At 37.6% G+C, this 22,287-nt stretch overlaps 1 protein-coding gene across 2 annotated transcripts in view; it reads right to left on the reverse strand.

The window, feature by feature from the left end:
• ICA1 (islet cell autoantigen 1) overlaps positions 1-22,287 on the reverse strand; it is a 63,455-nt gene that overhangs the window by 20,716 nt on the left and 20,452 nt on the right. For both annotated transcript variants that reach the window (XM_088533480.1, XM_088533479.1), the window contains exons 6-8: positions 21,598-21,796; positions 1,754-1,879; positions 1,462-1,560 (exon numbers count right to left, since the gene is read on the reverse strand). In XM_088533480.1, the coding sequence (XP_088389606.1) occupies positions 1,462-1,560; positions 1,754-1,879; positions 21,598-21,796 (424 nt within the window). The remainder of the gene's footprint in view (positions 1-1,461; positions 1,561-1,753; positions 1,880-21,597; positions 21,797-22,287) is intronic.

Genomic DNA, 22,287 nt, shown 5'->3' on the forward strand with positions numbered 1-22,287 from the left:
TGTAAGCAACTACTGGTGACATCAGGATAATGGAATATGCCCAAACTCGAATGCTGCAGAAATCTGGAGCTACACTCTCCAGAGTACCCCTGGACCCCTGTCTGTGATATGGACTAGAAGGGAAGGACTACATTAACTTCACCCTAATGAGGACTTTTTCAGCAAGACAAAACTCTTCAGGGTTAAGCTGGGAGAGTTCATGAGGCTTTAATGCTGCCCAGAGCCGAGCTGCTATTTTTTCCTCTGGTCAGGAGAGATTGAAGCTTGACATTTCTTTGTTTTTTTGTTTTGATGCTTCAAGCTGCAGGAATAACAGTCCCTGCAAGCTTTTGTGCACTACAAAGCTCAGCAACCGCTCCCTTTCCATCCACACTCTAGAAAACAACTTTAAATATAGCATAGTCATGTTCAGACAGGTCTGGTAGTCTGGAGCGAATTTAATTCTATATCTTCAGGTGCTTATTTTCCAGGAGCTAAGGCACAGCCACAGGCTACACAACACAGAGCAACCCAACTTCTGCATATAATACACGCAAACCTCTCACGGACTGAGGCCATGACTTATAATTATTTTAAAACTGGATTGTCTCTCTCAGAGCAAGCTGCACTTTGCTGCAAGCTGTTCATTCCTCACTTCTCTTCTGGTGGTAATCCTGCCCTAAGACCTTCTCCAGATGCTATTTTCCTTCCATGCAAATAAATAGAATCAGAATCACTACAGGACAAATACAACAAGAAGTAACTAGAAAGTTAATGAACTTTTCCACTGTTTTCCCATTTCTTTAATGAATCTCCAAGTAGAAAGGAAATTCTTATGCAGGCACAGTGCTGAGTACGTATTTTCAGATACTTGGCTAAGCTCTGAATTCATAGATTGCCGTCAGATATTGCATTATTCCATATTCAAAGTTTATAAAAGATTCACCAAATATTACTAGTCAAGCAAAACAATGTTTTCTAGAGCAGTTAAGGGGTAAAAAGTACTGAGTACAACTGTGGTACCTCTGAGCATTTATTTATCCGTATTCAATCTGATAAAGTCTTCTTAAAGAGTGGCAGATTTTAGAAAGAGATGCAAAATCAAAATATTATGAGTTTGTTTGTGGGGTCTTGGAGGGCAATAGACATCCCAAATTCTGCTGGATTTTACAATTCTTTAGGACAAATCAAGCAAAATTCTAGTGAGCACTGAAAACATATACTTAAAGGAATAATGATTTCTTCTGAAATAGGCCCTTAATCATTGCACTCTACATGCACCCTTTAATCCCAAAGGATGAAAGTGCATTTGACAGACAACCTATCAATCTTTTCTTTTCAAGGCAAAAAAAAAAACAACAGAGATAAAATAGCAACTGTTGGACAAGCATGCAAAATATGAATGTTTACTTTCTACACAGTTAGTTGTATGGTCGCTTATTTTTATCACCGAAGAAATAAACATAACTAAATATTCCTTACCTTTAACATGGTGAATTCATATGGCTGATAACCTTTAAAACTTTCGTGGATAGCTGCCATGGTGTGTGATGTTTTTTCCCAAAAATGAAGAAGTGTTGTCTGTAATGGAAGGTAAAATTTCAATACAATATTAGCTTAAATACCAACCTGCTTTTGCAAACTTTGTGCCACTCCTTCATTAATAGTTATATTAATAGTTGTGCCATATCTGCATACTGTCATAGTAACGTCTTCTGAGAATGTATATTAACAGGAAATCTTTGTTTTGAAGGTCAGTATTTTCTTTGGATACCTGATATGTTGTTAACACATGAGAAAGGAGGTTGCATCTGCTTGCTCCCAAAAGATCCACTTTTTGGCAGACATCAGTCTTCAGCTTGTCAAAGTTGAGTTTTGCATGTCGCACTTGAGCTTGAACCTTCAAACAAAGGGACAATTGTTCATGTAGTAAGACTTTTTTTCATTTTTTTTATCACAACTTAATCAAAAAGGAAAACTAATGCAACTTTTGAGAAAATTAGGAACTGAACGGACTCACTTTAAAATTATACAAAAGTTTATTACTTACTGAGTACTGAGTATCCACCTCAAGAAGTGGCAGGCTAGAATATACTAATTCTTCATATTGTCTACATTCTACATAACTATTATAATATATTCAGTGAATGAGCTTGTTTTCTATCCCCATATGTAAGATGGAGAAAGTATTAAATATATACTGAGAAGATAATAATTAGACAATCCTGGTGTCTTTTTATGGAAATATCAATTTAAAGCCTGATCAACAAATTTGGAACTATGTGCTTACTACATAATATACATGCACACGGAGACATCTGCATGCACCTATAGTAAGAAAGAAATAACACTGATAACCTACGTTATTGATCAGCAGCTCCTGTTTGCAGTAACTGCAGTAACTTTAAACTGCTAAAGAAAGATTTAACACAACAGCCTTTAGGCAGATTGAGCATGAAAAAACAATATATCATTTATCTTAGCAAAGTAGTGTCTTTTAAAAATTAGAACATTTATGAAGAGAAACAGAGTGATCCACTCGACCCAATGCGGAATACAAGCTTATGTCTGATACATCAGTACACATGATTAAAATACTTAATGCAGTGCTGTGTTACTAAATGCTTCACAGTTTTCTCACCAACTGTGGAAGAAGCAATAGTATGAGAACTATTAAATTAATGATGCTATTCCACATTTTGCTATACTGAACATGTGCTATCTCACAGCAGCAGGGCAGGACAGCCAAGAAAGAACACTGCAATACATCAGCATGATCTCTTGCCGTTTACGTGGGCGTATAAATGCATTTTCAATCCAAATTATTATTAAACCTCTTTTTAAGATTACTTGTAGCTTCAGGAATTAAGTCAAAACCCGTTATGCTTACAAATCATAATCTACTTAATAACACACAAGTTATCAGGCTGAACCTTTGGTTTTCTCCTCAAGGGAAAGCTGATGCAATACATACTAATCTTTTATTTTCTCTGCCATTGCTTTTTAGGACATCACAGACAAAAGGACCTCATTGTGGCTTCAGTCCTGCAAATTCTTATGCATATATTTAACTTCATTAAAGCTGAAAACACAACACTTGATCAAAGTCCTGCTCTGAAAAGAGCACTGAGATTTCTAATGGGCTGTTAGGGAACTGCCCCAACCCAAACGTGACGCGAGCATTTGACAGTGAAAGCAGCAGCTCCTAAACATCTGGGCAACGCCGTTGCTTGTTGTGCTCCACAGCTTTGAATTCTATGCTGACAAGAAAATTTCATTATGGTACCGCTGACCAAAAAAAAAAAAAAAAAAAAAAACTCAACCACGAGGCTACTGCTCTCAGTCCTTTCCTTTCTCCTAGGGCTACCTGGAGAATCTACTTTTAATTCCTCAAATGCAAATATCAAAATACTATATTTAAGGGACAGAACTCTTTAAACAGAGCCCAGGGTAAAAAAAGAAATTTGGAAAGCATTATCTTATCAAACCAATAGCTCGAAAAAATGGACAAAGCCCAGATAAAACTGAAATTGCTTTAAAAGAGAAAAAATAATGCAAATATCCTAAGTCTTGTGGGCTTGAAAGACAAACTCTGGTATGCTTGATTGAAAAGGCCAGTATTTGCAAACACAGATTCCTCAAACCACATGCAAATAGCAAAGTCCCATTCTTCAAGGGTGCTAGCATCAAAAAAGTGGAGTCCAGATTCCATTAAAAAAGCTGTTCAGTGCATTTAGCAACTAAATCTTAGTAAACTAAAATACAGATGCATTATGTATTTTCAAGGAACTTTTATGTCCTAATATTTCTGTGTTATTACTGCTTTTTAGCAGTAAAATAAAATGCATATTTTCAGTAGTAGCTCAACTCCAGGGACGATTCAGCTAGCGAAGCATCACCTCCAAAATGAACTTAGACGGGATCAATGGCACCAACTCATTTTACAGACAGTACATCTCTGTCTCAGCATTTCCAACCCAGAAGCAGAAACAGATGCTTCCCCTTTAGACTGTCACCCAGCTTCTCACTTACTCGATCCCAAAAGCATGCACAGTGTGTGCAGAGGCGGGTAAGTAAATCATGAGGGGAAAAATGCCTGGAATATAGCAAACCTTCCTCGTGGGGGCTCTGGGTAAACTCTACCAGCAGAAGAAAACAGCGCAAATCTCTGCATTAAATAAATATAGTACTCTGCTGGCCAGGAAGATCACTGGAAAGACCACATGAAACTTAGATGCCTACTGAATAGTTTGAACTTGAAGGACCAAGTGTTTAGCCTACGGAGTTATAACAAGGAGCACCCACTACACTTTTACACTGACATACACAACTATTCATACACTGTTTCCTTTTTTTTAAATTTGAGATCGAAGCCTGCTAATCTAAGAACAGAAAAGGCAGTGGGTTTTATACAAAACAATGCCTGAAATTAAATTGTTCCCTGTGCAATGTAAGGTCTCCCAGAGTCCTGCACACTACTAATCTTGATTCCTGCACGGTTTGGTATATTCTGCATTTTGCCAGCTACACTTCAACTCAACCGTTCCCTTCACTTGAAATAGGATTTATTTTATCTATGAAGCTCTGCTCCACGAAGCTGTAGGAATAATATATAAGAACAATGATTAAGGAAGAGGTCAGACACTTTTGTTTGCATACATTAGGCCTTGTTATTAAAATATTTTACTATGATCTGTTAAGAAATATTGATAAAAACTCATTTTAGGAGGAAAAATTTATAATGTGAGAAACATCTAGATAAAAAGGAAAGCTATTTGAATAGTACAATATTTCCAAATAAAATTTCTCAGTTCAGCTTCAAACATCGGCAGCTTCAAAATAGAAGATCAGATTTGTTCAAGAAATGAAACTCTATTCTTGAATGGGACAACATGAATTTAAATGACCCAGAAGGGAGTGCTTAGCAAGGGCCAATGATACATTTTCTCAAGTCACCATTAAGACCGTCTGTGCTTGCGCATGCATCCCCTTGCACCTTATCCTATCAAAATTGATTAGGCAAATTTGCACTCGTGCTGCAATTCATGCTAAAGACTTAATTAACATTTCATGTCTGCCTTTCTTACTCTTGAAAGCAACAAAAGTAAGTTCTGTCTTTTTGACACAAAGGCATCAGAGACGACAAATCTGAAATCAATGTTTTGCTGTTTGAAGAAGAAAAGCTCCAGATATGTTTGCTGTATGGACAGCCGCCTTCCTCCTATTCCTACGCAGAACTTGTGGGATTGTTACCCGCGAATGAAAATCCCAGTCACTACGGCAGGGTGGAAAAAAAAAAGAAAAAGAAAAAAAGCTGCACTTTGACATTCTATAATATCATGAAAAATGCAGCTTAATAAAGATTAGTGTAACAGTAGCAGAATTTCACCGTATTTGCTGGGTCAGATTAGACATTGGAAAAATCATGTTTCTATGGCAAACTATACTATATATATATATATATATTACTATATCTTAAACATTAACTTTCTACAAATGAGCACAAAGTCTTCATTATACGCTGGTAAAAGTGTTAGCTTTCCTTTAGTTCATAATATTTTTTTCTAATTGGAACAGTGATTTCCTCATGATTTTAACATGTGTTTTACTATGCTCATACTATGACAAAACTGGCTACAGATAAACAAATTGGTGAAACATCACACTGTAACTGCAATGCTACTCCCCCAAATACCGTATTTCAACCATATGAGATAGAAGGTTCTTACACTTGGTCCTCCTTCTCACAAAATGAGATTATTTATTCAAAACCAGGATTTTTACCCACCACTCATCAAAATGTGAAACATAACAGCTGTAATAATTTTAATTCCTGCATAATGTGAACAATAGCCTCTGATGATAATTCATATTTTCATCTGAATACGTGAATATCCCCATTGATTTCAATGGTACTGCTCATTATTACTATTTAACATTTGCATTGAGGCAGTTACCCAAGGCTTCAGTGATACTGGGTCCCATTCTACTAGGCAGTCAAAAGCACCAAATAAATCACCGACACGTCCTGTAGTTACGGAATATGTAAAGTGGAGACCTTGGCGTTTTTTCCTCAAGCACAAGGGTGGGTGGCACCCATGTGAGCTCGGGTCCAGCACCGCTGTGCCCGACTTGCAGAGCATTGTTCCGAGAGCCCCCGCGCGCTGCACACAAGGGCAGCGCGCACCAAGTCTGCTGCAAACTTTTCCAGAACCAGAGTTGCCACTCGGTGTCGATGCAGCGTGGTCACGTGAGCTTCAGTCTACAATGGGGCTCCTAATAGGAACATTAGGATGTGAGAAGTTTGAAGGTTTCATTTTTCTGGTTATGTTAATTTATGATAAAAATATAAACACACCTAGTGTACAGGCTGGTGTGAAGACTGAATTCTTCTACTTAAATTCCACATTTTGAGGGTGCTCTTGCACACTGTACATCAGGGCTAATGGGCAAGGCCATGAAACTTCAAACTCCCTCCTCCATCCTCTTGTCCTTCTCAGCAAGCAATAATAAAGATGCTATAAACATAAGAATATTTGTGTACCATGCAAGGATTATATGACAGAACTAAGTTTCATATGGACATTTTATACCGACGCATGATAGTCTTGATGCAACAAATAGCTCTGAAATAGCATGCAGCATGCAGCTAATATTGCAATAGAGTTTGTAAGGTCCATGAAATGAATAGAAATAAAAGCCTTTTTGTGTTCTGGTCCCTCTGTGTCTCCACAGCTCACACTATGTTATAGAATAACTGTTTTTAAATTATTATTATTATTTTAATCAAGGAACTGATCATGTTGTGGTAGCTCTCACCTCTCCTTGTAACATACCACACAGCCTTGTGGCATTGAGTAAATTTTAATTTGAAAATAATTTTCAGGAGCTTTTGGGGAAGCTATATATAAGGAACTTCTCTTTGCAAAATTACATCACTCAGAACCTAAACTATACAAAAACAGTGTTTATTTTTTTTTTCATTAGTGTGTCATCTCCCAGAATGGAAAAGAACAACCTGAACAGCTCTTAAGGTTGATGATAAATCCATTAGTAATCACAACTTTAAATAACCTCTACATCTGGAAAACAAAGTAATGATATAATAAGAAAAGCTTAACATATTTGTGTTGGAATAAGTTTTCACACTTTTGATATACATTAGATTTGACATTACTTCTAAACTCAATACTTTTAAGGAATATTGCAATTTTATGATACTATTTCAAGCAAAACATATTTATACTTCATTTATCTTTTTTTTGGTATGTTAAAAGCACTTCATTTAAAGCATACAGATATTTATGGGTAATAAACTCTAAAAATCCAGCAACCACCAAAAAAGAGCAATTATTTTCTGTGATTCTGAGATTTTCGTAAGAAGTCCTGCTAAATTGCAGGGCTCAAAGTTGCCTTTAAAATTGCAGTCTCTATTTTGGCTCAATTTTTGTCAGAATGTTTTCCTTATACACTACAGAATTCCTATCCCTTTGGTCATTCATACATGATCCAGCTTTGGAGACCTCTGTAGGTTTTCTAGAAAAGTCTTCCTAGGTAGAGGCCATGTACTTGGACAGACAGTTTAAGTTCAGAACGGATCACTGAATTTGCATCGTAAAATATGACTCCCATAATGACTTCCAGAAAGACCTCACAGGTAGGATCCATCTGCCTAGCTCGGATGTTGACATCTACATTCTTACCCCGAGATCACTTTTAATTGATACAGAACTGACAAACATAAACAATCAACTTTATAGTTTGATTCATCTCACCATAAAACTGCCTGTTTCTCTCTGCTGACTATATAGAGAACCTTTGCTGATGAGATTCAGTGCAGGCATCTACAACCACTGATGCCTGAAGTTAGGTGTGATGAATCCTGAGCAGTGTGATGTCCATAAAACAACCAACTTTATTCATTGCTAAAAATAACCTCAACTATAGAAATATGCACTTTTTTTTTCATTTGAATTCATCTAAAAAGAGCTTCCGAGCAACAACTTCATGAACTTCTTATGACTAGGCCACAGCACCTTTCAGTATCTGGCGTTTTCTCTCTCTGCAGCAACTCACATACTGTGGTCAAGTCAACTCTCCATCTTCTCTTTGATAAATAAGGTAGATCAGCCTAGAAACAGCTCATGTAATTTCTCATTGCCCTCAAATTACTTCTTGTCCTCCTCTACACTCCCCAGTTTTCAAACCGGAGATGCGGATCGCTATCTATACTGATAGGCAGCCTGTATCAATTTCCTGGAGAAGTGACAGCAAACTGACAGTGAAGATACCTCTTTGCAGAAAGCCCTGACAAAAACTATTGCAAAAAATCTTGCATGTAGAGCAGCAGAGCAGAGCTGCAATTAGCAATTTGCCAACTGAGAGGAAAAGAGAACTGAATACATAGGAGAGAGGAATTTCTCCCAAATGCAAAACTCCAGCATGATGTCGTGATTAAGATCACTGCACATAATGCCCTTGTGATGGGGATACAAACATACCTCAGATTGCTTCCATTCTCTGTTCCATTTTTTGAACTGAAGAACTTTTCTTTTTTCCTGCCTATATAACTTTGTCCCAGTTGATATCCCCGTCCTTAACCAGTCAGTATTCTTGGTCAGATACAACCCTTTTCCTTCCTATTTTTAAATCCATGCCACCTGGTCAGCTGTCACTATTTTCTTTTGTGGTAGGCCACCCGGAGCAAAAACAAAGTTATATTAAAAAACAAAATGCTCAGTGAGGATTGCTTTATTATATTTTTCCTCAAACAGTAACATAAAAGTTCAAGATAACAGAAGATATTACTAAGTACATTCTCAGATAGTTATGTGCCATCCCTTCTTTGTAGATTTTATTCAGTGGGATACGAAATTTGCTCTTTGTGTTACATTTGTGTCAAACTTCCCTCTTAAGTTTTTCAGTATTCAGCTTGTAAAATTTTTATTGCCTTGAGTCTGTTGGCTCACACGCCATGTAACTTCGGCCTGGCAGTAATGACTAAGCCATGGTCATTACTGCTTACTTCATAACCACTGACAGTCAGCAGACATGAGCAATTTTCTGACCTCTGTGAGGATGTGAGATTATGGCTGGTTTAAATATTCTTCCTTTTCTTCAAAAGCAAAGGAGCTTGTACCATGTTCTTGATACCATCAATGATGGCTATCACAGAAACAGAATCCGGCCAAGTAGCTCTCCCTCCCTCCATTCTGCAAGCACATACCCATCTATCCTGCTTGTGTTTCTCTGTTCCTTTTTCCACCTCCTAACTTCCTTCCTGGCCCTGTGTTGACTCCTGCTGTTTCACTCTGTACCCTATTCCAACTCTCTTGTGTCTGCTTTGAGACGAGGGAAAAACTACAACCTCCTCGCATGCCTGGCGATGCCATGAATACTATACAGCGGCTTGAAGATTTTATATATATATATATACACACATATGTATGTATGTTTCCTCTAGCCATAGCCAGCTTGGATTTCAAGAGCCTATCAGCTCAGGCTTAGCACCGGGGGGGAAAAGCTGTATTACTCTGGAAGAAAAAAAATAGGCAGGAGAGCACAAATTATATGATAACAGATGTAAAATAGCTTTTATAAAAAGAATGGGATAGGATTGCTCAGAGTAGAAAGAAAGTAGAAAGAAAGACTGAGGAGCACAATAGAAGTCTATCAGATCACAGCATTTCCAAAGTAGGAAAGGACCAGATCTCATCCAAAACAAGAACTAAAGGGCATCATACAGCCCTAAGAGTTTGAACTCAATGTAATAAGACAGTGGATCCTCACAGAACACCTGTGTTAGCAGGGATGCTCTCTGATCACACAGTGATCTGTTGTAAGGGCCAGAATTTACACTGGTTCAAGAAACAACTGGACAATTTTATGGAAAAGAAAAATACCCCACGGGTTACGATGCCTCCACTGCTCAGAATATTGCAAGAAAATCTCACCCTGTATTTGCCCCATGCAACTCCCTGGCTATCTACCACTCGTCACCAGCAAGGAGAGGTGGACTTTATTTGACAGACTTTTATTTGACCTACCATATTCACTGTTAAGGATAGGGTAACCCTATGGTACGTTCACAGGTGCAGGAGGTTTTGGGCGCAAGGTGCAGTGCTGGACACAGGCTGGCTCTGTGTCTTCTCATGGTGCAGCTGAAAGCTGTTCTGTGATGTAAGGCAGCACAGACTCAATAAATAAGCTTTTTCAAAAAGCTAACACATTCTCTTTTACTGCTATACTATTTGTGTAATAGCAGACTTTCCATTATCAAAATTAAAAAAAAAATCCAAGTTGAATTATAGAATTTTAGAACTTTTAAGAGGATTTATTTTCAATTATCAGGATGTATTCAAGCACTGCCTATGTCCAAACATGCCTAAATAATAGAAGGCCTGTAGAAATGCCTCCATATACCTTAACAGTATGAGAGCATGCAAGTTTTGCATTCACACAATTTGTTCATAGGAAGGCGTGTATGTACAATTTTCAGATGCTACAACACTCCTACAAACTGTAACTGTAGTGCACAGAATCCCACACCTTGGTATTTCACAACATCCTGAACCCTCACAGGCCTATTTATGTACTAAGATTGTGGTTTGAAGTTTGAAAATCAATTGCCAGATCTACTGAATTTACCTGAACAAGCCTAGTTTAGCTTCCAGCATGCACTGCCCAAGCATGCAGGCAGCTCTCCTCACATCCTCTTCAAGTCCTCGAGGGTTATCTGCTGAGGGAAATTTCTACTTGTGGTATTTAAGAGGGGAGTGGTACACTGAACCATGTTATTGTCTACATGAATCCTCTGGGAAAAACGCACACAACTAAATTACAGCTAAATAAAGAAGAGGGGTGGAAATAGTAGTCTGCTAAAAATAAATATTGCTAGAATAGCTCTGCTATGGGGCTATGGATTACCATGTCCATCAAATACAGGTACTCTACAATAATTCAGATGGCAAAAGTCTTCCTGCTATTCAGTCAACATGGCCTTCTAGCTGAAAGCATCTCTGTCTCTTTGCCATTTAATACCTCAACTTGAATTTGACAGCTTTTCCTCCCTACCACTGCAGTAGTACTGAGATCTGGATTCAAGTGTATTGTGAAAATGACACAGCAGCAAAATTTTGTTCTAGCCAAACCAAATTTCTCGGAGACATTTAATCTGTCTGTCCCTGTGCTAACTTCCAGCTTTCTGAACAATTGCTCTGCAGCAATATGAGTATACTTTCTCCTCCATTATTAAAAAATAATCTAATTCCTTCACAGGAAGAAATAAAAAGATGAAAAGGTCTCAAATTCTTTGGATTTAAGGAATTTTGGGGAATTAAGAGGACACATTCCTTCTCCCCTCCAGCGTGGCCCAGCGCAGGCAGACACAGCACGTCTTTTGGTGAGAGCGCAGACTCTGCAGAATCCTTTCCATTTATGCAGCAGCTGGATGCAGCCCCAATCAAAGTTACGTTTCTGAGCACAATCCAGCAAGTTCAACCAGCCAAAGAACAGACAAAATCTGCGAGCCTTAAGCCTCACAACAGCTTTCACAAACAGAGCAGCATAGTGCAATTCTGAAAAATGAATTCTATTGCTCTATTTGCAGACAAGCTAGCTGTAATGAAACATGAACAGGAAAATGCACAGAATATTTTTGCACAGAGAACATTTTTTTCTTAAAAGGAAAAAATGGAATTACATCAAATACAGGATGCAAACAAAACTCAATTCTGAGATGTTGCTCCCTTCTATAGCTCTAATCTCTTTTTACTATAAAATAAGGGACATTTTGTTGTCTTTAAGAAGCTGGAAGGAACAACAGTATCATTCTTCAGTTTGTTAATGAGAAGCTGCAGGTCATTATTGAAATTAAAATCATAGCATACTCATTAAAAATAAGATCATAGCATAGTCACACACTAGAAACCAGGCAAAATAATAAAGGTTACTGAGTCACCCCACCTTAAAAGATTCAAAAGCCTTCAGGCCTCTGTTATGGGAAAGGAGGAGGTATGTTAGCTTTCTACAGCTCAACTAAACTGTTCCAAAAATGATTGTGAGCTAAACAGATGCTAAGCTTGTTTACACATGATTTATTTCAAATTAAGAGTTGTTTACTTGAATTTAAGCTGGGAAAAATACATTTTTAAGCTCAACCCATACATGCTATTTGCAAAGCATGGCAAATGTTAACAGAGAACTTCGCACCAATTAAACTATCTATAGGCCCCACCTTTCAGAAGAGTAACATATCCACACAGACATATGTGACTCCAGGGAAATGGGTTACAGTTTCTCCTGGCTTTGAACTGGATCAAAAGTCACACAGGCCGAAGCGGAGAGCTAGAACACGAGCAGGGTCTCCCCGAAGCTCCTTCACAGCGGGTGAACGCAACTCGCCCTGGCGATCTGGTATTTGTGGCACAAAAAGGCTTCAGAACAGAAAAGAAAACAGAAAAGCAGCACTGTGCATAGGCTAAGAGAGAGGCAGACATCCAGGGTAACTACACAAGGCAGCCAAACCTACTTGCAAGCCTAAACTGGGCAGAACATTCCCATTTTGACATGACTGGTAGAGGGCCTTTAGCTTTTGCATTATTGTAATTCTTGGCCTGCTCTACAATTTTGTACACCCACGTCCTTCCGTCAAGTCTTTTGTTTGCTGCATAGGGAAGATGGACTTGGGTTTTAATTCATTTGGCAAAAGTGACCTCACTCAACTGTCTCACTTTACCAGGCCAAGTCCCCATCAAACCTGTGACAGGAATAATTTCCAGAGGAAGACAAGTCATTACAGGAATGGACTGTATATAAAATCAGCTTTACCCCTCAAAGCTTTTATCTTCTGAATAGTCTTTGATCATCAGCTAATACAGAACATAATTTCCAATACAGAACATAACTTCCTCAACCAAATACAAGGAAAGGTTTCTCACAGTGAATGTATTTATTTTTACAGCTCTGATCAATATGCAAATAATTTTTAAAAGAGAACAATCATGAAACAAAAATTTAAACAAAGGGAAGGCAACATTTAGATAGCTTCAAACTCTGTTAACAGAAGCTCAGCTCTTTCTGCCTTATGAAGCCTTGATATATGTCTCAAATTTCTGTTTGCAAAAGGTTTACTCCAATTCAGGATATGAGCTGTACTAATTAGAAAGAAAAAAATTGACACTAAGACAAACCTTGAAGCAATGGCATCCAAACAAAAGAACTGATGATTCTTCTGTCCTTTTGTCCAGGAGGAGACTGCTAAATTGCAAATAGTAAGACAACATTCATATATAATATTGTTTCAAAGTTTGGGGACAGATTTTTATTAAGAGCCCTGAATGAGGCTCTAATGGTGAGCACACGTTTGCCCCACTGCTTTTGGGAGCGATTACCACGACAGCTTGCTTTGACCCTTACCCTTCTAAACTGCAAACAGGGGCTCATTATTGTACATGAACATATATACTCTTAGGTAAGATAACTGATAACTCAGAACATCACCTCAAATGCCTATAAGCAAGTTGATAAAATCCAACAATTATTTTCACAGATGCTCATAATTCGATACTGTCTGAAATCAAGAGCCACATTTTATTAATAGGATGAAGTCTAGGAGATGCCAAAAACAGCTGCAAATGTTCATGTATGTACCAAAATTTAAGCAAGGACAACCAAAATAGATGGAAAAGCAAAGAAATAAGCTTTCCGGTATGGGTGATTTTCTGGGGCTCTAGACTGTACGTAATGTTAAGTGAGCTAGCTGAGAATTGCTCTGAGTTTATCAGAGTTTTTTAGTGTGTTAATCATGTCAGACAATTTGAGAGCAGACAATTTGCGTGGTGGGCACATGAGGGGATTGCTGGCAAGGAGAAAGCAGTTAGGCAGTAAAGCCCTCACAGCACAACACAGGGACCATGTAGAGAAAGGTGCCACACACCAGAACACCAATCTTTACTATTTCCCTCAAAATAATTTATATATATATTTTTTCTAGAAAAAAGTGAGGAAGATACATATGTAATATTTACATATTACATAAACAAAAAAAAATCTTTCTGTAGCATTCTTCAGACTTCACATTGTGCTATCATAGAATAAATAACAAGAAGACATTTGAAATCTGAACAGGGTTCTGACAAAATATCCCTAAAACAGAGATGAAAGGGCATGTTACCTCACATATTTTTTCTTGTCGGAATGGTACTTTTTTAATGTATATTTAATTTGATTTTACTAGGTGAAAGAGAAACAACAAATATAGAACCCTCATAATTATTCCAATCCTGTATAGCATACAACTGAACAGCAAAGGCCTTGTGAAGCAAAAGCAGATGGACTGCATTATGACTGTGCCCAGGCATTTTAGGAAAGCCTAAGAAAGAATTCCCGGGCAGTGGCGACCATAGAAAAATTTGGTTCTCTTGTGTAAACAATGTTTTCCCCAACAGCTGTATTCCCCTTCCTGTTTATTCTTCTCTCCTGCAGAATTCTCTTGGTTTGGTCACATCTGTATTTCATTTATTTTTTAAGAATATTTCTTTAGCTATCCTCCTAGCCTTTACAGATTGTTAAGGCTGAGAAAATTTTCCAAATCTCATCTGTCCTTTTGTAACTTATTATGTTTACGTTTTTACACTTCATTTAGGCTCCGAATTGACAAAACGATACACGTGGGCTAGCGGCCTTGCCCTCACAGACCTGTTTGCAGAACCCGAGTCTCCATGTGAGCACTGGAGACTGATCAGGCAATCATCGTTTCTTTCTGATTTTAAGATCTGAATACAACAGAATAATCAAGGGAAAACAATGTTTAGCTGAATCATTTTTAAATGGAAAGATTACATTTAATGGTTTCTCTAACTAGACCTCAAAAATTGCTGGAACCTAAAGTCTGTCGCAAAATATATGAGAGAGTCTTTTTAATACTAGGGCTATCAAGTCCAAATCTGATGCAATAATTATCAGCACTACTATTCAATTTCTTACGTACTTTTAGATTGTGTGCTGTATCCTGCTGAAACAGGAAAAGTCCTATTAATTATGTATTTGCCTCTTCTTGAGATAAACCTAGGTCTGAAATTACAAAACAATTCAACCTAGTCCTTTTTTTTTTTTTTGCTTTCTCCCAGCTAGGTTATGAGAAAGAAGGTCATTCAAAACTATAATGTATCTGTAGCCTAGCACTTAGTTTTATTCTATTTTACAGCCATCTTTTTCTGGATATCATTTCAGAGTCTTCTACCTTAAAAAGAATTGAACAGATGATGAGGAACCTCTCAAGGGCAAGCAACAATCTCTGGAAGCAAGTATAATCTACAGGCAGTACATCCTACGATGATGTAATCTGTTCCATGAAGCTCGATTCTATTTTTAAGTAGCATCCTTTTATTATGCTTTTAAAAGGGCATCTCTATCACACATTGTTTCTTTGCTTTTAATCCAGTAACAACCAGTGGTACTTAATACACATAAAACGGCTTCAGAAAACTATTGATTTTATGTTACTGTCTACATTGATTCTTACAAATAGAACTTAAAATGGCAATTTAAGGTTGTACAACTATAAAATACTTACATTGTGGAAAACATTTTTGCTTGAGGTCCTGTCAAAAAAGGCCTACCTTTTATAATTTTATCTTAAAATGCTTGAGTATTTTGTATGCCAACTGTCTTGAACTGTTTGGTTTTTCCACTTAATGTTACTGAATTTGACTCTGGAGAATCTGGAGAGAACTGCACAGAGGCAATATTCTCTGCACCGGGACTTCATCTGCCTTTACACGGAGACACAGTAATAACAAAGCAAAAAACTATGACTTCTTACAAAGAGCACGTATTTTGTTTTTCAATACCATGGTTTCCAAGTACATCATTCTTATATATAGACTCACAGATTTAACACCTTCAGAATCATACATTTTCAGATTAAAAGATAATGATGTTTTAAAAAGAAACATCTGAGAACTAAGTGATGTTCCCTATCAGGATGAAACCCAACATACTCTTGGCAGCACAGGCCTGTCACAAGTGATAGATGTAAATATTGCTTATCATCACATTATAGCAGCTTCCTGTTATCTCTACTGTCACATTGCTACATGAGGATGTGGACCTCTGAGCACAGAGAGGCACTGTCTTACTAATTTTAAAGTACACAGCTACTTGCAGCAAATATTATTGTGTTCCCTGCACCCTGCAATCTTAGCTATTAATGTAATGAGAAGCAGCAGTGCAATTCAGCAAACAGATTGGGTTCTCGTTTTGTTGATGTTCTTTTTGTTTCAAGGGAAGATTTTGAACCAAGAATGATAGATTGTGACAGACTGTAAAGTGATATATTTTGCCATCTCACACACCTGATAGGTATTATGAAAGCCAGCATTATTTTTCACACTATAGTGCCCCCAAAAGCTCATATCTAATGTGTGGTCTACTAATGCTGCTCATAGGTCTTCCTGATGTCCCCAGAGAGCAACAACTATCTTCTGGTGTTAGGCGGCTCTCACACATACCAAGGCTTACATATTTGTCACCTAAAGGCAAAGGAGCTTTAAATTTTCCAGATGAAACCTTGAAAGTTAATGTGAAAGTACTACCTAAAGAGAAATGGAGATGACTGATGTCCACATTTTTTTTTTTAAACCAAAGCTGGTAATCGGTGAATAACACAGCTGGCTGTACACATGAATCACATACAAGGCTATTTGTAACTATGGCAGCTAGAAGCATATTGATTACACCACTGTGACTGCAAAGGCCACAGACATTTTTCTTTAAGATGTTGGAAAACCAAAAAAGAAAAACCCCAAACTTCCCTGCTCTATACCATCTGCAGATGTAATTAGCATCAGTATCTTTTTTTTGGTTAAGCTTTTTAATAAAACTAGGACAACACCAAACTTCACAAAACTTCCACAAGTGTCATTCTCAATAGAATTCCATTTATTTGATGCACCAAAACACTTGGAAAAGATATTAAAAATGCACATTTTTGTCCTGGCACAAAAACAGTTTAGTTGATCTTGAAGGTATTTTCCATCCTTATTTTCTATGATTCTCTGAAACTTTGTTTAGAGTTCCACAGCCAGTTCTCTAAATTCCTGAGAGCACTTATTATTCTAGCCAATATAAAATTGTTTTTCCAGTAATCTTTCATTAGGAACTGCAACAAACACTTCTGTACAATCCAGATTTACTGTGTTTTGTGCATTTTTCCTACTAATTTAATAAATTTTAAAAAGCAATGCTATTCTATATTGTTATTTATAAACCTATGCTATCTACTACTCTACATTTTGAAGAGTATTCTCTTCAAATTTTTCTCTCTTTCAAATAGATTTCTTCACTATTTTACCAGGAACTGAAATTAGGTTGAAGAGTAACTGCCATGCCTGTTCTGACTACAGAGATCAGTATTGTCTTTGTTTCTTCTCTCTCTTTAGTGTTTTTGCATTTCCTCGGATCCATGAGTTTTCAGACTTAACGAAGAAACCCACCAGCGTGTTTGAACAGCACCTTCAGCTCTGTGGGGCTGTTGCGGTGGCCACCACGGAGTTGTGGGTGGGAGGAGAGTAGCAGGCGACGGATAACGCGGTGCAGCCTCTCCACCATCCCATGAGACAGGGGGGACCGCAGCCTCCTCAGCCTTCTCTGAAAACCTGTGGCAGATGTAACTTATCCCTGCTTGCCAAGTTCTTCATACTAAATATCTTTACTTCAAGGTTCCTCTGCTGACCTTTTAATCAACTGATGTATTTAGCACCTCATTATTCCCCAACAGTACACACAAGCTCTTAACTTTTTCTTAAAAGACATTTAACAGAGAACTTGCATGGATCAGCTACTCCCTACACTAGTATATTTACAAAAACAAGCTTTAGCTCTTGTTATGAATTTCCTGTTGATTTTTTTCCCTGCTTTTTCCTTTCTCGTCCCAGACTTACCTTTAAAATGTCCTGTGAGTGCATTCCAGTACAAAGAGTACTACACGTAGGAAAAACCGAGATAAACTGCTCCCAGACAACTCATTGTCAAGCCTCTAAGTTTCTCAAATGAAGGGGAAGCAGAGGAGCAAAAGGAAAAGGGAGGCAAAAAACAAATACAGAAAGGATTAATTTGCTCTATATGTGTAGTATGATCCTGCAACAGATATAATTTTTCTTACTGTTTGCCTAAAGGTCAGCATAACAGGCAAAAAATTAGCTAAAAAACTCAAATTATGGGAGAAACTGTAACATCCAAGTTCAATGAGAATGTCTAAATTCACTGTATTCGAATTAGAGACATCTTAATTATGTAAAATTGAAGAGTAGAGCTCTTTTGTGTTGCTGTTGGTGCTCAAGGGAGGCTGTTGCCTTGGTGGCATAACACACTGGCATGTCCCTTACCAGAAAACATATGGAAAAACTTACCTCTTTTCTTCAAAACTGTGGGAAGGACATGGCAGGGGCCATCAGAAATTGTGCCATTTGGTCTGAATTTTTATTACACCACAGCAGAGCTTGTGCTATAGTATACAGTCACCAGAAGATAAAATAGCCTGGATTTAAGAGCCTTAAAAACATGATCAGTAGTGAAGAATCAAACCTTGCTTGGTTTGACTCAAGTAATTACAATCCTATGCATATCTTGAAAACACAAGAAAAAAAGTTGTTCTGCAATTATTGCTAAAAAGCACTGTAACACTTTGGAAGTGTCAATACTGTTAGATCTAGCATATTTTCACTGATGCTTTGAAAGCAGCAGTAGAAACTTGTCTCAAGTACCTCATTGTTTTGAAACAGAACTACAAAAATGCCTATGTTTTAACTCAGATTTTATCAGCTCTGGAAATACAGACCCAACTATTGATCTTTTACCCTGAGCTACTTCGAGGGAAGGCATGAAAAAGCCATCTGGATTGATTTAACTTTGGTCTCCAAAAGCAAGTTCTGTATCTGTATACATAATGATATACTTAGGATTATAAAAGGCTACACACTTGAAAAACATTCCTATAACCACGTGAAATAAATACTGCTAATGCATAAGTTGCATTAAAGATCAGTAAAACAGAACTGTTTACTTGAGAAGTAAAAAGATGTCTAGTAAAGTAAGGTAAATACTTCAGATTTTTACAATTAGAAGTCTGAAGAGAGCAATTTTCCCCCCAAGTGCTGTCAGGCTTTCTCTTAGCTGCATTAAATGCTTGCTGGTGTATGGCTAGATGCATAGCTCAAACACACTCTTTTTTTGGTGATGGAGTGTTTTAGAAAGAAAAACTCAACATCTGTAATTGTATCTTTCTCAAAACAAAACTAACATGACTGTGTTATAGATACAAAATTAGCCTTGAAAGCCCAGCATAACACTGCCACACTATGGCAGAATTAAGATCTGCAAGCAAGAGTAGAACAAAAAGACAACACAAATAACTCATCTCCCTTAATTATTTGGAAATGAAGTATCCACCACTAGTCATGTTTGTCTACTACATTCACAAAGGACTACAAACTAGCTACTATGTTTTGGTTCATAGCATCTATCCAAATACCTTATGCTTTAGGATTTTATTTTTGCAAGGTTTTTTTCTAAAATGAAAAAAGAATTAATTTGTTTTCTGCTACTGTTAACACCTTCACACTAGTTTGACATACCTGTTGCACAGCAGGGATGTGTAGGACAGTTGATCCCCAAACCATTTCTTTACTTTGTTGGCTGCAATATCTAGAGCTTTTTGCATTTTGCATTTGCTTTTTGCATTACAATGGATCTAAAAGGTTTTTGGTTGACAACTAGTCAAAGGAAAGAAAAGGTTCAAAGACCTTCCCCCTGTATGGCTTTTTCTAAAGCTACTTGAGGCAATGCTACACAATTTCACAATCCCCTTGCATCTAACACACTCATTGTTTCTTTACCTCAGAACTTAGCTCACTTTATATTAGAAGTATTTCAAAATGCTTACATGATAAAAAAGGGAAAATTCTCTTAAATACTGCTAAAAGTGTTCTGAGAGCTTTTGAAAAGTCTTCCTTTTGCAGACCTTGAAGTACAGCAGCCTAAGATGGCTGAAATTTCACAAGTAACTTCTTAACTACAGCAGCTCACCACACAAAACATACATTACTTTAATTACTTTGCCATTTAGACAATTTATATCTTCCATAGCATTTGTTTTGCAAGAAAGCTATAAATCAGTTTTTCAAAACCATTACCAGTACTGCTTTATTCGTTCAAACATTCCATTTTAAGTGTTTTTCTAATAAATCAAACATTTCACATTAGCAACTGGCTGAGGCCAAGGCCATACCAATTATTTTACCTGCAAGAACTTGCCACTATAAACATTTCCCACAAGGCACAATAAAATACAAGTCTGGTGCCACAAGATGTATACGAATATCCTGTAGTGAAGCAAGCATTAAATAAAGATTAGATGACTAGCTTGAGTTTTTATCTGTCCCACCCCTTTCTTAATTGCTATTGTCCCAGTTTCAGTTTACAAATAATAACATAGTGTAGATACATGCCAGCTCCTCCTGACCAGGATGGTTTATTCAAGTTTTTAAAATCACAGTTTAAGTATCTCTCATCTCCAAATACTTTTAGTCACAGAAAAGAAAAGTGCTTAGGCCACCAGTGAAGAGGATTCTGTTTTGCACTGCCCCCATATTAAGGCCATGCATATACGCAGGAATGTGTGTGCACACTCCCTAACACACCTTCTGGTTATCTTCAGGTTATCACATAGCTTCTGTAAAAGCTCTTACTGCATTTACTCCAAGCACAAGCCACCATGTTATGCCTACAATTCTAACTCACGGCAGCCTAGATGTATAAACAGCAAACTATGACCATTTCAGTGTTTGACAAAATCAGCTATGGAGCTGCACTAACAACCGCGACAGCCTCCTCAGCATTCCCGAACCAGGACAGGGGCAGCCAGCCAACCCCTGTGCTCACACCTGGTAGCAAACCTGCACACTACTACAGCACGGGATTTTTTGCAAGCCCGTGGGGAGGGGAGGAGTGTAGCAAACTTGAGTTCCACTAAATGAATGTGATTTATGGAGAGTGCATGCTTAACAGTTTTGCTGTTGCTAGTCGCACAAGAGTCATGCTGAAAAGCACAAGGATGTTAAAGCAAATTCTAACTCTACAACTCCCCCCCGCCAAAACCTACAGCAGTCAGTTTAAAGAAGCAGTAGTCCAACCAGAGATTTAGCAGGAGACTTCTGTTAGTCTGTGTGGATTTACTTTAGTTAAAAATCCATTTTCTCTTCCCCTGCTGGGAGTGGATATACCTTCCTCCATTAGTCATTCAGTCACCACAGACAAGTATTTAGAATTTGATAACCTTCTTTAAAAATATGTATTATTTGAATTATCAAAATGTAAATTGAAGCTGAATCAACTACTGAAAAATGCTATTTCTTCCTACCACATCCTTACAGACCCCTCTTCTGTGAAGAACATTGTATTCAATATCAGATTAACTGGAGTTTTGTCACATGGAAAAGATTATTTATGATAAATAGCATCATTAGTGCTGCTGAATTATGTCTTGCTCAGAAGAATCAAAATCATGCTCCACTGACATTCATCAGGCATCCTTTCTAGCAAACTATGGATACTTCATACCTTCCTGAACTTTTCCATCTGCTTAAAGAGATCGGGATCCAGCTCCTGAGACACATCCTTCATCCAAAGCAGTGCTCCTCTGTACTCAGTCCGATACTGTTCCATTCGGTTTACAGTCAGCCACGTGTCCGAGATGGCCCTATATCTGAAAGTCTCCACTTCCTGATACAATCTACTCAAAGGAGTACGCAGTGCTAATCTAGGGGAAGGCATGAGGGAATGAAAGGAAGGAGAAGAACGAGTTAAAAATATAATCCACAAAGGCAGACAAATAACACAATTACCGCCACTCTGCTAGCAAGCAGAATCAGCAGCAGCACATACTCAAAAGAATTACTTCCATTACTACTATATTTTCTACACAATCCTACAACTTCACTGGAGGCACCTAAGAACATGTTAATTTTTGCATGCATATTGTGTACACAACCTGCATATTTTAGCAGTGATTTTTCACTATTCCTTTCACATATTTGAGTGAAAAATATATGCATGCATATTGTAGTTAGCTAAAGTGCTTATACACATGCTATTAAAAGCTCTTTTTGCAAGTTTCATTTAACTCTAAAAATGTACCTAAGAACTTATTACTGGATACATAGCACATATGCATCAGGATTGCCATGCTAAGCCTCCAAAAATGCACTTCCATTAGCCTTTTAATCTTCAAATGTACATATAAATTTTCAA

Source organism: Tinamus guttatus, unplaced genomic scaffold, assembly GCF_059628265.1.
Source record: "Tinamus guttatus ecotype Peru unplaced genomic scaffold, ASM5962826v1 Tinamus_guttatus_pri_ptg000503l, whole genome shotgun sequence".
NCBI classification, from domain to species: Eukaryota; Metazoa; Chordata; class Aves; order Tinamiformes; family Tinamidae; genus Tinamus; species Tinamus guttatus.